Source organism: Exophiala xenobiotica (assembly GCF_000835505.1).
Source record: "Exophiala xenobiotica strain CBS 118157 unplaced genomic scaffold supercont1.1, whole genome shotgun sequence".
Classification (NCBI taxonomy): domain Eukaryota; kingdom Fungi; phylum Ascomycota; class Eurotiomycetes; order Chaetothyriales; family Herpotrichiellaceae; genus Exophiala; species Exophiala xenobiotica.
The window spans coordinates 1,105,455-1,118,656 of NW_013562494.1; the positions used below are offsets into that span (position 1 = coordinate 1,105,455).

Below are 13,202 nucleotides of genomic sequence, written 5' to 3' on the forward strand. Positions count from 1 at the left end.
CAAACCTCTATTTATGTCCTGTCGTCATCTGTACCTGGCAGTAAATAGAAATAGCCTCTTGATGGTATGGCAAGGCTGGCGAGTGGCCAGGCGTGCCAGGGTCCTTTTTCTGGACGTTTTGAAGAATGCGGTCTGTGCATACACCCGCTGGTAATCAACGAGGCTGCAAAAATCAGGGGGGCGAACAACAATGGAATGTGCCAAGACAAAGCACAGCCTCTCTCACCTGGTAATAATAGTAGATGCCTCAGCATGGCCACCACGTTCGAGGCTGTGGCTGGTTCGTCTTGGAATATCGGAGAGGGTTTGGCAGGCTCGAAGGACACATCGTGGCCGACTGCACTTGGAATGAATACTTCCATTCGTCTCATCACAACATATCAATACGAGTCATTGACCTTCATCCCAATCAACCCGAGCCCATCATTGCCATTTTCTCATCGACCAACCCGGAACTTTTGTAGGCACCCAAAACCAGTTCAAACGTCAATTGCAATATGGTACATCATCTCATCCATCCAAAATTTCACAATCCATAATCATCGAAGTTTCCTGCTCCTTCGTAACCTCATTCAGCGAGCATGTTGTTTCATGCGCAAGCTTCTCTGCAGCGCTCGTCGGCGGCAAGATCGCTGGCCTCATCAACACCTTCTGGTCGGTCAATCTGGTCCATGTATCGTCCTTTTGGTTCAGCCGTTCATGAGAGAAAGCCAGCCCGTCAAGTTGAACCAGCTTCTTGCAGTGGTCAGCGAGCAGCAGTTCAATGGTACGTCGTTTCAATCCAGTCACTTCATCCATCAGTTTTAACCATCCAACATCCTCATCTGGCAAAACTCCAGGCAGATGATATCGTGCCTCAGGCAAAGCCTGCTTGCCGTCGATGTTGGCGGCCACGGGGCTGTAAAACCCGACCGTCAGCGGATTATCCCGAAGGTCGACTTGCTCCAATGATCCTAGTCGTGACAGTACTAAGCATGTCCGCCTCAGTTTTTTGACCCGGTTCTTCGCCAGAAGAAGATGCTTCAAGTGTACCATTCTTCTGAGAGGCGCTATGTCCTTGATCGCATTGAAGTTGACGTTCAAATATCGGCAATTTGGGAAGGAAGCGCCAAAGCCTTCCGGAAGCTCTGCGATACCACAAGCAGCGATCTCTAACTCACGCAGGTTATTCTGCGGTAATAATGGCAACTTCAAAGTACCGTTGGCGACTGGGTTGGATGAAAGACGGATCGTACGGCACTCGTTGGAGGTGGACAGGACGAGGTCCACGATCTGCGAAGGCTCCGATTGTTCCCTCAGGGACAAGAATGCCAGGTTGTAAGCCGATGACAGACCTTGGACATCTTTGATTCTGTTGTTGTCGAGGTCCAAATATTTGAGCATTGGCATATGCTTCAGTTCAATCACTGCTAGTCCGTTGTGGGCAAGTCGAAGCTCTATCAAAGCAAGATCGCCGTCTGTTTGAAATTGTTCGAGTGCATTCCCTGAGAGGTCCAATTCTTCGAGCGCCGGAAGGGAAGCAAGATTCTTCACTTCGGAGAGTTGGTTATTGCTCAAGTCCAAGCTCCTTAGACGACTAAGCTCGGCGCTTTCGAGGTCGACAGTCATAAGCTCGTTGCCGCTGAGCTGAAGATCCAGCAGACCGTCAAGATCCAGAACTCCATCAATGTTAGTGATGCGATTGTTGTTCGCTTTCAAGCTGCGGAGATGCACCAAAGAACTGAAGCATTCTAGACTTTCGAGCTCGTTTCCTGAGACATCTAAATACTGGAGATTCTGCAAGTGAACCCATGAGGTCATGTCATTCAGCATGTTGTCATGAATATCAAGCACACGCAAAGTCGATGGCAAGCCCTCGAGCTGCCGCAGACTATTTCCTGAAACCGACAGCTCTTCCAGTACGGGACAGTACTCCTTCAGTGCGTGTATGGAGGAGACCTTGCCTGCACCGAGTGTGAGACGGCGAAGCTCTTCCCAAAATAGTTCTTCTTGAACTGCATCTGTGATTGCTTTCACAAGTTGATCGACAGCCAAAGCAAGGGAACCGTGGGCCTGGCGCAGGGCATTCGGATGCTTTCTGTCCTCGACATAGCTTTGTTCTGGATCCCTTGCCTTGTCGATTTGATGGACAGAAAAGTCCGAGAGCGGTGTCAAGCACAAAATACTTGCAACTTTGGGTCCGCTATTTTGAAGCTTTGTAATAGTTCGTGGCGGAGCTGGAGTCAATTCATTCGAGCGATTCGGGCGAACAACACTCATGTGTGCAACATTCTGTTCCTCATCTTGTTCTTCGATCGGAGAAATAGTTCGAGGTTGGAAAGTCAAAGCATGCGGTCTGTCGACTGTCACGGCATCTCTCTTCTTTTTCAATGAGTCCAAGGCGTTCTCGTCAAAGCTTAGATCGTCGAGATCTACGTATGATTCATCAAGAGGTAGATCTTCTTCCCTTGGAAGAGCGTCGAAATCCTCATCGGACATATTCGCGTAGTTGACTCCAGACACTACTGGCGACGAAAAAGCGATTGTGACCACTCGCGCCTGTTTGCGGTCTTCTTTCAGCTGAGCTGGAGGCTTAGATGGCATACCACTTTGTACTTTAGCTTCGTGCTCGGAGGCTTTTGAGCGCAAAGAACAGTGCTTAATCTCCTCATCACCTTTGCCATGAGTGTCGGCGGAGAGGTGATCCCGCTTCATCACTTCTTCGGGGTCTAATTCTCCCAAAGGCCGTCGTGCTGGCAGTTCTGTTCGCTTGGGAGCTTTCTCAGTGGGCGCATTGGCCAACTCTGGCTGTTTAGAGGCATTTTGTATCTGCCTGTATCTGGCCTTCATTTCTTGTTGCTCATCAATGCTCAGATCAGGTATGTTCTCAAACGGGTCATCTTCTGTTACGCCCTCATGGCTTAGCGGCTTTGGGCTCTGGCTCTCCTGTATCTTTCTGACCCAGATGTTCTTTTCGTGGTCGAACGTCATGACTCCCACCTTATCAGGTATTGACACGGTGCCGCATGTTATAACACCCTTCTGCCCAGAGGTCGTGGATGAACTTGTGGGAAAGCTGTTCTGCATGGAATTCTGGGCTGAGTGAGGCCCCTCAATGGTAGAAGTAGAGTGTTTGCGCTTTCTCAGTGTTTCAGAGTGATTCAGAATTCGGATGTTCGGTGGATCGCTCTCCTGTATCTCGTCCGGGACGGGAACTTTGGCGGCTTCGGCAGCCAGATTGTTGTCCACGGGAGCCCAGGTGCCGATGATGGAAGTGTTAGCAAGGACGTCCAGGTCGTCTTGATCCTCATATTTTTTCAGATAGCTCGCCGTCCTCGAATCGTGCCTGGCATGTCGACGGTCTGGAGAAGGTTTGGACGAACGTTCTCGGGATGGTGGTCGGGAGAAGTCGTCTTTCGTAGACTCTGCCTCTAGTTCAAGATCAAGAATTGCATCAGGATTGAGCTCAGACACGTTCCCAGGTTCACTGATATCTTTCAAAACGGGCTTCGGCTTACCACGAGCACGAATGAATTGCATGACTTTATTAGCTTCCTCCATATAGTCCTTGGTAGCAAGAGACGCTTTTCGAGAATCTTCATTGACCTTGACAGCTTCATGAGTAAAGGTCGCCAATTCCGCTGCCAAAGCTTCTGTAAGGTCGTGATTCAATTGCTCAAGGTCTGCTTCTTCGTCGCCAGTTTCGGAGCCACCTGTGGTTGGTATTTTGCTCCCGGAAGATTTCCGGGCTGATTTGGGCTTCAGAAGATTTCGTGATGCCAGGACTTCAGGTTCTGCTTCTGTAGGATCACTACCAGGTCTAGCATCAGTGCGCTTCTTTCCCGCCAACGTCGCGATCTCCTCGAGGGTACTGATCTTGACTTCCATCTCAACCTCGTTGATGGTCACTTGGTCCTTTAGAAGAGTTTTACGGCGCTTTGTCAACCTGTCTCTCTCCTGAGCATTGTTTGCATTCGTGGCGTAGTCCAGACTCTGATCGATTTGCTTTTCTTGAGTGTTGATGGCAGTATTAGGCTTGAATATTTTGTCATCCGATCCAACAGATGCCATTGCAATGGGTGAAGGTCGACGTACAGCCTGCTCGAACCCAAACCCGTCCAGCTCGCCCTGGCCAAATTGACTCATTCGAAAGACATTATCTTGCTGCTCGTCGGGCGAGATATCATTTTCGGAACTTTCATGCGACTCATCAGGCTCGAAGTGACTCAATATCCGCATGAGCTTGTTATTTGTGTATGTGTCTCGATTCCCAAAGAGCTTCAACGGACTACCAGACGATGTTGGTCTGATATGGTTTTGGGGATAGTGGACAACGCTTGTATCCGGTGGTGTTGCCGGAGCACTGGCGCTGATCTTGCTGTTATCAACGCTGTCGTCCCATAATCGGGAATGTTGAGGAGGTGAACTGTGGAATGCTAGAGAATCGCGGGAGTATACCTCGAGTTTGGAGGGCTCATGGGATAAGCTAAGGCTTTTTCGAAGAAAGGAATTGTCGTTCGACCGTCCTCCGCGTCGAGAGTTGATAAAGCCTCCATGAGCCACGAAATCCTGTGTGCCCATTGATAGGTCGTCTGGTAGAGACTGACATGTCAAATCTGGCAAGGGTTCGTCAATCGGAGCTCGTCTGGTGGCATTGCTGCCGCCGTAGCTGACATCTCTGTCGCTTGCGCTGGACAAAGGACGCTCTAGATCTCCAACAGCTTCCATGAGTTTGGCGTCAAGGGCTTGAATATCGACATCAACAGAATGTTGCAGGACTGTCGCCCGGATGGAATTTTGCTTCGACATGGTGACCGGACTGATAAACTCGTTCCTCAACTCTTCCTGTCCACTTACTGTTCTCCAGCGTGAATCTCGGGCATTGTGACTATGGTGGCTCATGCTCTCATCTCTTGGTGACGATGGCTCAGAACCGTTTTCGCGAGCCTGCTCGAGAAATTCGACGCGCTGTTTGAACAAGCCTCTACTCGAGCCTGATCTAGCAACATCTGGGGGTACGTGCGCCTGATTGTGTTGTTCTGACTCTTCTTCCTCATTTATCTCCTCCAAGACCGCAAGATTGAGCCGACTTCTTGTTCCTCGAACGCTGCTATACTGCTCTGGGAAGACGTTCGAAATGGGGAGATTGAAAGGTCTTCGAGGTTTGGTATCGTCATCGTTCTGGGCCGCATCGTTGTCGCTAAGGAGTTGGGAGGATGTAGGCTGCTTGAATATACCCTCCAATTTGGATGGCGAAAACAAATCGAAACCGTCATTCGCTACATCTTCTCCATTAGCCAACCTCCTTTTCCAGTCAGGCGTCTCTGCAGAAGCTGGCTTCTCGTTAATGGTATAATGTTGAACGGAGTTTTGTGATTCAGAGAACGCGCTAGATGGACGACGTGGCAGATTTGTGTATTTGTTCGACCCAACTGCTGGTGGCAGATTGAGACTGGATGCGCTCCGTTCATGCAAGATAGGTTCGCCAGTGGCGCGTGTTTGACTTCGTTGTGATCTGTGTCGCAGGAAACTGCCAGCTGTTGATTCTTTGCGCATGTTCTTCGCAAGGTGTGGTATTCGGCTTTGGGACCGCGAGAGAGCGACGCTGCCATCTTGCCGGCTGCTCGAAAGAGACGGTGCAGGAGACGAAGATTGTTGTTCAGACTTCCAGTCCTCTGAGAGGGAGTCTAGCCATGGCTCCATGGCTTCGTTGTGATCGTGTTTCGACGTGAGTTGCGCGTTGAGCAAGATCAGTGCTCAAACGAATAATGTTGGTATAGCATACAACGAAGCGATGCTGTCTCTAAGCATGTTGGAGGTGATTGGATATGATGACTTTACCTTGAGTTCGTTCATTGCTAGCCTTGCAATAAACGACGCGTCTGAATAGGCCTCGCTCTATTTTTCGCCCGCAAGTCTTCGTTGGCACGACAACGACTCGCGCTTGTTTGGCGGGGTTTCAGCCAGCGCCTACTATGGCGGGCACCGGCTACACTAGGCCTAGAGCCATGACTATTCATCACCCCTAAATGAATCTGCTCTCGCCTCTAACAGCAGCCGTACCCTAGCACCCCTAGTCTGGTAGAGCACATTAACTTAGATGGCATGATGGAGGAACAACCCCTAACTGCTGGTACATATTTCACCTCCTGCCTCATCATCATACGCCAACCGAGCACTCCCAGAGTCTGGCAAAGGTGGTCACTGCCCCTCTACATGTCTATGGAACATTGGACTGTCCGCATATTCTTGCTCCAAATACCCAACCCTTTCTCCTCTTCGTGACCTAGCTAACCACAGCCAACTGGACATATTTCAATTGAGCGAAGCGTCTCTGGCCCAACATCTGGAGCCTTGTGGTTGTACCCTTGCACCGAAGACCATTCATCAGTCTGATCACGATGTCTTTTCTTCCCAAGGAAGCAGTAACGCTAACAGGCGGCTGTTATTGCGAAGCCATTCGCTACACGATCAAAGTACCGTCGTGGGAAAACAGGCCTCCTGTCCCTGGGGCTCTCGACACTCCCATCTCAGCCACCGAAACGGTTCAGACCCGGATTCCCATCATCGACATTGACCACTGTAACAATTGTCGGAAGACATCCGGTGCCATGGTACAGTGTTGGTTCATTTGTCCTGTAGGATGGTTTGAATGGGATATCCTGTCCAGAGAGTCATCAGGCGAGACTTTTCATTTATCAACCATTGAAGCCGTCGGTCCTCCCAGTGGCAATAGCCCATCAACCTTTGTGACACGCTTCAATGCCTCTGATCGAGCAACCAGGACCTTCTGCTCGAGATGCGGGACCACCTTAACATATGTATCCCATCAGCGGATCGGAACTCCTGAGGCGATCGTTGACGTTACAGTTGGAAGTTTGGATCTCGAGAGTCTAAAATTGGCAAAGCCTGACCGGCATGGCTGGTGGACGTACGGAGTTGAATGGATTCAGAACCTTCTGACCAAAGGTGACGGAGGCTTCTTGCTCAAACACGCGAACTCGGACATGTCAAAGTCTATTGACGGTTGATCCCACAACAATGTACGATGCACAGGGAAGGACTGCTTCATGCGTCGAGACGGGTTTGAAGAAATTCGGAATGGTGGTGGCGAGTCACGTCCATAATCTAGCTCCGGAGAACATTGTTAGCTGTCCGTCGAGCAGGGCCCTCAAGTGCTAATTCATAAAGCATTTCACTTGTAGTAAAGCCACCAGATCAGACGGGTTCCCGCAAAATGATAAAGCAATATCACTGTCGACTCCTGGCGAGGCTGGGTCGATAGAGCGGCAAGAAATATTCCATATTCCCACCGCTGTCGCTGATGTCATTTGAACATGGCCTTTTTTCCTCCACGTCAATGCAAGTTACCTTGTAATGGAAGTCGACACACTCGAATCTCGTACGAGTAGATGAAAGGTCCTCTTCGCCTCATACCGCAACCGACAGCCCAGGTATGACAGAGCAAGATGTAGTCCTGCGCGAAGCCCCGACGCCCGTCGTGGCCTCTCTCTGGACGCGATCCCTCATCGTTGGTCACCTCCTCCCCGACTTGTGCCTCCTCCCCACCGCATTCTGACGACTTCTTCATAGGCGGGCGCTCTAGCCGGCCTCACGGTTGACACCTCTCTGTATCCGATTGACACGATCAAGACCCGACTACAGTCCAATCTGAGCAATCACCATGCCTCGACTCTACCACGGCACACCTTCGCCGGCACTCTTCGCAGCATGTACGCGGGCCTGCCCTCTGCCATGCTCGGCTCCATGCCCTCGGCCGCTTTCTTCTTCCTGGTCTACGACGGCGTCAAGCGAGGATTGACGGACCCGACTCAGCCTTCCTCGACACAGGCATACACACACATGCTGGCGTCATCATTGGGAGAAATTGCAGCGTGCGCAATCAGAGTGCCCACCGAGGTTGTCAAGCAACGAGCGCAAGCAGGACTGTTCGGCGGATCTTCGTTGCTCGCATTCCAAGATATCCTCGCTTTGCGGCACACTGACGGCGTTCCAACCATGGTGCGAGAGCTCTACAGAGGCGGAGGGATCACCATCATGCGCGAGATACCCTTCACGATCGTCCAATTCAGTCTGTGGGAATACTTTAAAGCTTCATACTCAGATCGACAGCACACATTAACTGGTCGTCAGGAAGGACTGGTGACTGCCAGCGAAAGTGCAGTCTTTGGAAGCGTTGCTGGAGCCATAGCTGCAGGCCTAACCACACCCCTAGATGTGGTGAAAACTCGGATCATGCTTGCACGGAAAGAGACCGGGAGCTTATCAACCAGGACAGGTCCTATCGCCGCCCTGCGACAGACCTGGCATGCTGAAGGGCTTTCCGGCCTCTTTCGAGGCTTTGTGCCTCGTGTGGGCTGGATCAGTACTGGTGGTGCGATCTTTCTCGGGACATATCAGTATGTATGGAATCAGCTGGCCTCGGAACAGCCTTGACCAGAGACGATCTTGCAAATTTCCGGACCTGGACAGCTGCGATTCTCCATTGACAAGACACGCCAAGGACATCCTCCATTCGTAGCGCTGGTGAAGGTCAATTACTTTCCAAAGCTTCCATTTTCGGGGACGTTACTGCACCAGCATCTTGCACCAGGTCACAAAGAAGGACTCCTTGTGCTATCTCCGCAGAACAAGAGCCGAGTCGGCTAGAGGTCTACTCTTGACGATACTCCTTCCGGCGTAGAGAACATACCATCTACCAGAAATGGGTGAAGGGATTGATCACTGCGAGATGGTAATCCCAATCTACCCCGGCGACAAAGGTAGTTCTGCAACATCGCCGTGGCACCCTTGATCCAGTTGGGACATACTTTCCCAAGGCGTGTCTATTAAGTTCTTCTGTCGCGACGTCAGAATGATTGAGGGATAAAGACCATTGTAAACCGTGTTGTATAGTAGTACAAAAATTGCGTCCTCCAACTTCCCAGTTCGAAAATCCCAATGCCTTGCCCACATCAGAACTGACGATATTCGACTCTTTCACATATGTAATCCCTGTCTGGCATGAACAAATCTGCTAGTACTTATCTAACCTCACTACGGAGTACATCGCATACCATTCCATCAGTACTATTCCGACGTGACTCCCGACCACACGCAAGTACTCCGTATAAATAACTACACTATACTTTTATACCCGATATACAACACTATCTTATGTACGGAGACCACTACGCGCGCATCGACGTCGAGCTCGACAGAACACCACACTTCTGACTCTTAGACCTTCCACTTCTCCCATGCCATCGGTCCCTAGCCCCTAGGCTCTGCTTCTCCACGCATCCTCTCTTCGACATCGACACTTTCACTACCATCCTTAGGTACCAACCTTAGGTACCGACCTGGAAGCACCCAAAGGTAATCTAACTAACCCCCGTCGCCTCTTCACTCTCCTCACGACTCGGTACCGCCGCGGGATGCGACAACCTCAACTTCTTCTTCCCATTACTTTTATAAAACAGCACGACATCACCTCCCGTCCGCCACACATGCACACGCAGCGTCGCCAGCGTCGTGTTCGGATCAACTTTCTGCCCTTGACAGTACAGCTCGAGATACTCCTCCGGCTTCAACTGGTCCTCCTCCTTTGCAGCATCAACATGGGCATCGGCATCGGCATCAGCATCGGCATTCTTCTCCCTCTCCTTCTCCGCGTGCTCGTCTTCCTTTCCTGCCTCTACCATCTCATGATGATTCTCGCTGTTACCCTCGATGTGCTGCTCTCGGCCCTCCTCATGAACGTGACTCTGCTCATGATGGTCATGGTCATGTCCATGTCCATGTTCATGCCGATGAAAGAGATCGTAGCTGTGACTATGTCGATGTTTGTGTTCATGATCATGACCATGACCATGCTCCTGACCAGTCATGGGCGACATCTGCACCTCGATCCGTTCCGCGACGTACGCCATGATCTTCTTCGCTCGGAGCATCCGATTCGCATTCAGTCTTGCATTGCCGTCGTTCGACGCGATACTGGGCAATTGATTGTCGTAAGGATGCAGCACGAACGACACTTTGACTGTTTCCTTGTAGGGGAGTTGATTCTACAATATCCAAGATAGTCAGCTCAGCTCTTACCCTCCCTCTGGGAAAACAGGGCTCGTCACGACGGTGACTCATGACTCGCATACGTACCTTGAGCAAAACCTCTCCAAGCCACATGGGCGCAATCTTCTCCAGGACGTCAACCTGCTCTGCACTTCCCAGCTCCCCAATCTCACCGCTATACTGGTCCGCCAACCCGCCACTAGCCGGGTCATCCTCCTGGATGATGATCGTGGTATGCTCCGGCGGCCGCAGCACGGGCGTCTCCATCGGCAAAGATGGGGTGATCCCCACAGGCACAGGCACGTCAGGTTTGTGTTCCAAGTGCTCCTCGTACTCATGGCGGATTTTCTGGATCACACCATAGAAGTTATCCTCAATAACCTTGGAGGTCACGTCCTCTTTCTCGGAAGACTTGTAACTCGCCGTGTCGGACTTCTCCTCGGGGGCAAGGGGGGTCTTAACCTCCACCGACGTGCGCGTCATCTTTTTCGGGAACGTCATGGGGAATTTTTTGCCAAAGAGCCCCTTCTTCCTCTCTTCCGTGGGAGATGTCGGTGTAGACAGTGGCGCGTCGAGTCCGCCAGGCGTGTCGGGGAGCTTTGCATGGTCGGACGATGCTTCGGACCGGTTTGTTGACGAAAAGTAGTCGGTCTGCGACTCTGTCGCGGCAGAAGGTGTTGGCGCAGCGGGGGAAGAGACGCCGTTCGTCGTCCACTCACTATCTTCTTCGGCCGTAGGGGGAAGTGTCATGCTCAGTGGTGCAAAGCCCGGTGTCGCAGCGCCGATTGCTAGGCTAGGCGTCGGAGGGACCAAAGCGTTTCCATTCGAGGCGCGTGGTGTTAGAATCTGGCCGGGTGATACCATAGGAGTGGCTTCAGCCGATTCCGGCATGGCTATGCTGGTTGGGGCGCCGGGACGGACAAGCCCTGTGCTGGTGGTCGGATTTCGCAGTGTGCTTCTATGTGCCTCGTCGCGCTTGATTTCTTCGTCGATGAGTTTAGAGAACAGATTTCGTAGCACCCATTTTCCGAGGTTGACTGTAGGAACATTAGCAGAGAGCCCCATCGAGCTTTCCGAGAGTTTGGCTTACTTCTCTGATCTTCACGGAAAACCAAGTCTTTGTCCAAATCAAGCTCGTCTGCGTAGACTTCTGCATCGAAGCAGTAGTTCTCTTCCAGCATGACTGTGATTTTGCCCGTTTTGGTATCGACACCACACCAGTTTGCGACACTTTCGGTGGTGTTGACTTCAGGCACCACTTCGTCCAGATGACGCCGCCCGAAGGACTTGATCGGGACGCACTGCTCACGGTCAACCATGAATACAAGGATATAAGGGGCGACCTACCTTTAAAAGATCCCATAATACCACCTCCCCAGCTGTATCGAGAGTAAGAATCCTCTTCCGGTCATTCAACATGACATGCTTGATTAGCCCATGCTGGCCCTCGATAGTTTCGGCGGGTTGCCCACGGATAGGCACCACGACGCTCAAATCATCCATGGTCATGGCTTCAGACGCCTTTCTGATGTTTGTCACGGAAGCATCCGCAAAATTACCCAGGTGTTTTCTTCCCGGATGGATAGCTGTGTTGGAGACGAGCAGCACTGCGTTATGAGGGATCTTCGCATCGTGACTTACTCCATTCGTGATCGGCTTCTCAGTGGTCCCTACCGCTGGGTGCTTCAAACTAGCACGACGCTCTTCACGGGGCGAAACCGGTGGTGTCTCAACCTCGAGCTCAGTATCTACATCAAGCCAACGGTTGACGCTGGAGCTCGAGGTGGCCGTCCAGACCGAGTCACCCGCAGGTATTAGGCGGGAAATACCATCATGTTCATGACATATTGCGACTGAGACACTGTCGTCAATCTCCATGGCACGTCGCGTATCCGTCTTTGCGACCAGTCCAGACTTGTCACCGGAGTAGAAGACGGCCAAGTTAGGGTCGTTGGAGTACATACACCAGACGCTGTCGTTGTGCATGGTCAGGGTGTGTATGCATCGACCAGCTGCAATGGACCAGACTTTGATTGTTTGGTCAGAGGATGCTGTGAGCAGGGTATCGCCGTCGTCGCTGATGAGAATGTCTCGCACATTGTCGGTATGCCCGACTAGCTTGGTGATACTCTTGCCAGACTTTACATCCCATAACCGCACGACACTCTCGGGACCTCCGCTTGCCAACAGGGATCCTCGAGCACGGAGGGCATACACAGAGCCCTTGACGACATCTTCTGCTTGGCTGACGTTGATTTCAAGGGTCTTTCCGGCGCCGTTCAGATCCCACAGGCAGATCTTATGATCAAGGCCTCCTGATGCAACCCAATTTGCCGTTCTGTCTGGAGTGGCCAGGCATTTTATATAGTCGCTATGTGACCCAATGGTATATGCCTGGGTAGTCTCATGGCCATGGGGTCGCCATAACTTGACCGTCACATCTGACGACGCCGATACCAGCCCGAGGTTGTTTTTGACCAGGACAATGTCGTTGACCCAGTGTGTATGTGCCTGCACCTGCTTGCGAAAGGTAACAGTGCTCTGCTTCTCTTTCCTCGTATCCGAATCTCGGCTCTTTTTTTGCGCTTCAAGGTCGAGATCCCAGGCGCATACAGCGCCATCTCGCCCGCCAGTGTATCTGCCTCAATTTTCAGCATATGCGCCTACCCCTCGTTTGGGAGCGTTGCGTACAATATGGAGCGGTCTTCGTCGAAGTCTAGTCCGTTCACACCAAGCCTATGTCCGCCAGGTGTGCTTGCCAGAGGCAGAACTGTAGCTTGTCAGCCATGCGCAAGCATGATATCCACTCCCGAGGTGGACGAACCATAGCTGATCCTCTGACGCTTCTTTCTGGCCATGTGCAGGGGATTCCTAAACCACTCAAGATCCCACCAAAGTGATTACGCAGCTTGTCTGTTCTTATCTTGCCATGGTAGTCGGATGCATAAGAATCTGTTTCGCCTGAACGGTGTATATCAGAGCAACGATAAAGGAGGGTTGTCGAGACGGCGGAAGAGTAGTATCGGCAGACCTACTAACGTCTAGTGCACCAAGTCGAGGGGTGGAGGATGCGCAGATAATCTCGTGCCCGCCTTCTAGAAGACTGGGGTGCAACGTGGAACCGGGGTCAATTACCCCGAACAGGCCATCAT

At 51.6% G+C, this 13,202-nt stretch overlaps 4 protein-coding genes across 4 annotated transcripts; 2 read left to right on the plus strand and 2 right to left on the minus strand.

The window, feature by feature from the left end:
• Window positions 1–335: 335 nt before the first annotated feature.
• Window positions 336–5,810, minus strand: PV05_00440 (uncharacterized protein). Its single transcript, XM_013465335.1, has one exon. It carries the CDS (start codon window positions 5,680–5,682, stop codon window positions 511–513), a length of 5,172 nt encoding a protein of 1,723 aa, XP_013320789.1. The 5' UTR covers window positions 5,683–5,810; the 3' UTR covers window positions 336–510.
• A 570-nt stretch (window positions 5,811–6,380) lies between these two features.
• PV05_00441 (uncharacterized protein) lies at window positions 6,381–7,150 on the plus strand (the record flags this gene model as incomplete). The annotated part of the gene is made up of 1 exon (XM_013465336.1): window positions 6,381–7,150. The coding sequence occupies one exon, from the start codon at window positions 6,381–6,383 to the stop codon at window positions 7,008–7,010; it is 630 nt and encodes a 209-aa protein (XP_013320790.1). The 3' UTR covers window positions 7,011–7,150.
• A 195-nt stretch (window positions 7,151–7,345) lies between these two features.
• On the plus strand, window positions 7,346–8,917 carry PV05_00442 (uncharacterized protein). Its single transcript, XM_013465337.1, has 2 exons — window positions 7,346–7,510; window positions 7,573–8,917. The coding sequence occupies exons 1-2, from the start codon at window positions 7,436–7,438 to the stop codon at window positions 8,434–8,436; spliced, it is 939 nt and encodes a 312-aa protein (XP_013320791.1). The 5' UTR covers window positions 7,346–7,435; the 3' UTR covers window positions 8,437–8,917.
• Window positions 8,918–9,004: 87 nt separating this feature from the next.
• On the minus strand, window positions 9,005–13,111 carry PV05_00443 (uncharacterized protein). The gene is made up of 6 exons (XM_013465338.1): window positions 12,875–13,111; window positions 12,742–12,820; window positions 11,398–12,688; window positions 11,141–11,351; window positions 10,138–11,087; window positions 9,005–10,046 (listed from the first exon to the last, which is right to left on the minus strand). The coding sequence occupies exons 1-6, from the start codon at window positions 12,906–12,908 to the stop codon at window positions 9,363–9,365; spliced, it is 3,249 nt and encodes a 1,082-aa protein (XP_013320792.1). The 5' UTR covers window positions 12,909–13,111; the 3' UTR covers window positions 9,005–9,362.
• Between the last annotated feature and the right edge of the window lie 91 nt (window positions 13,112–13,202).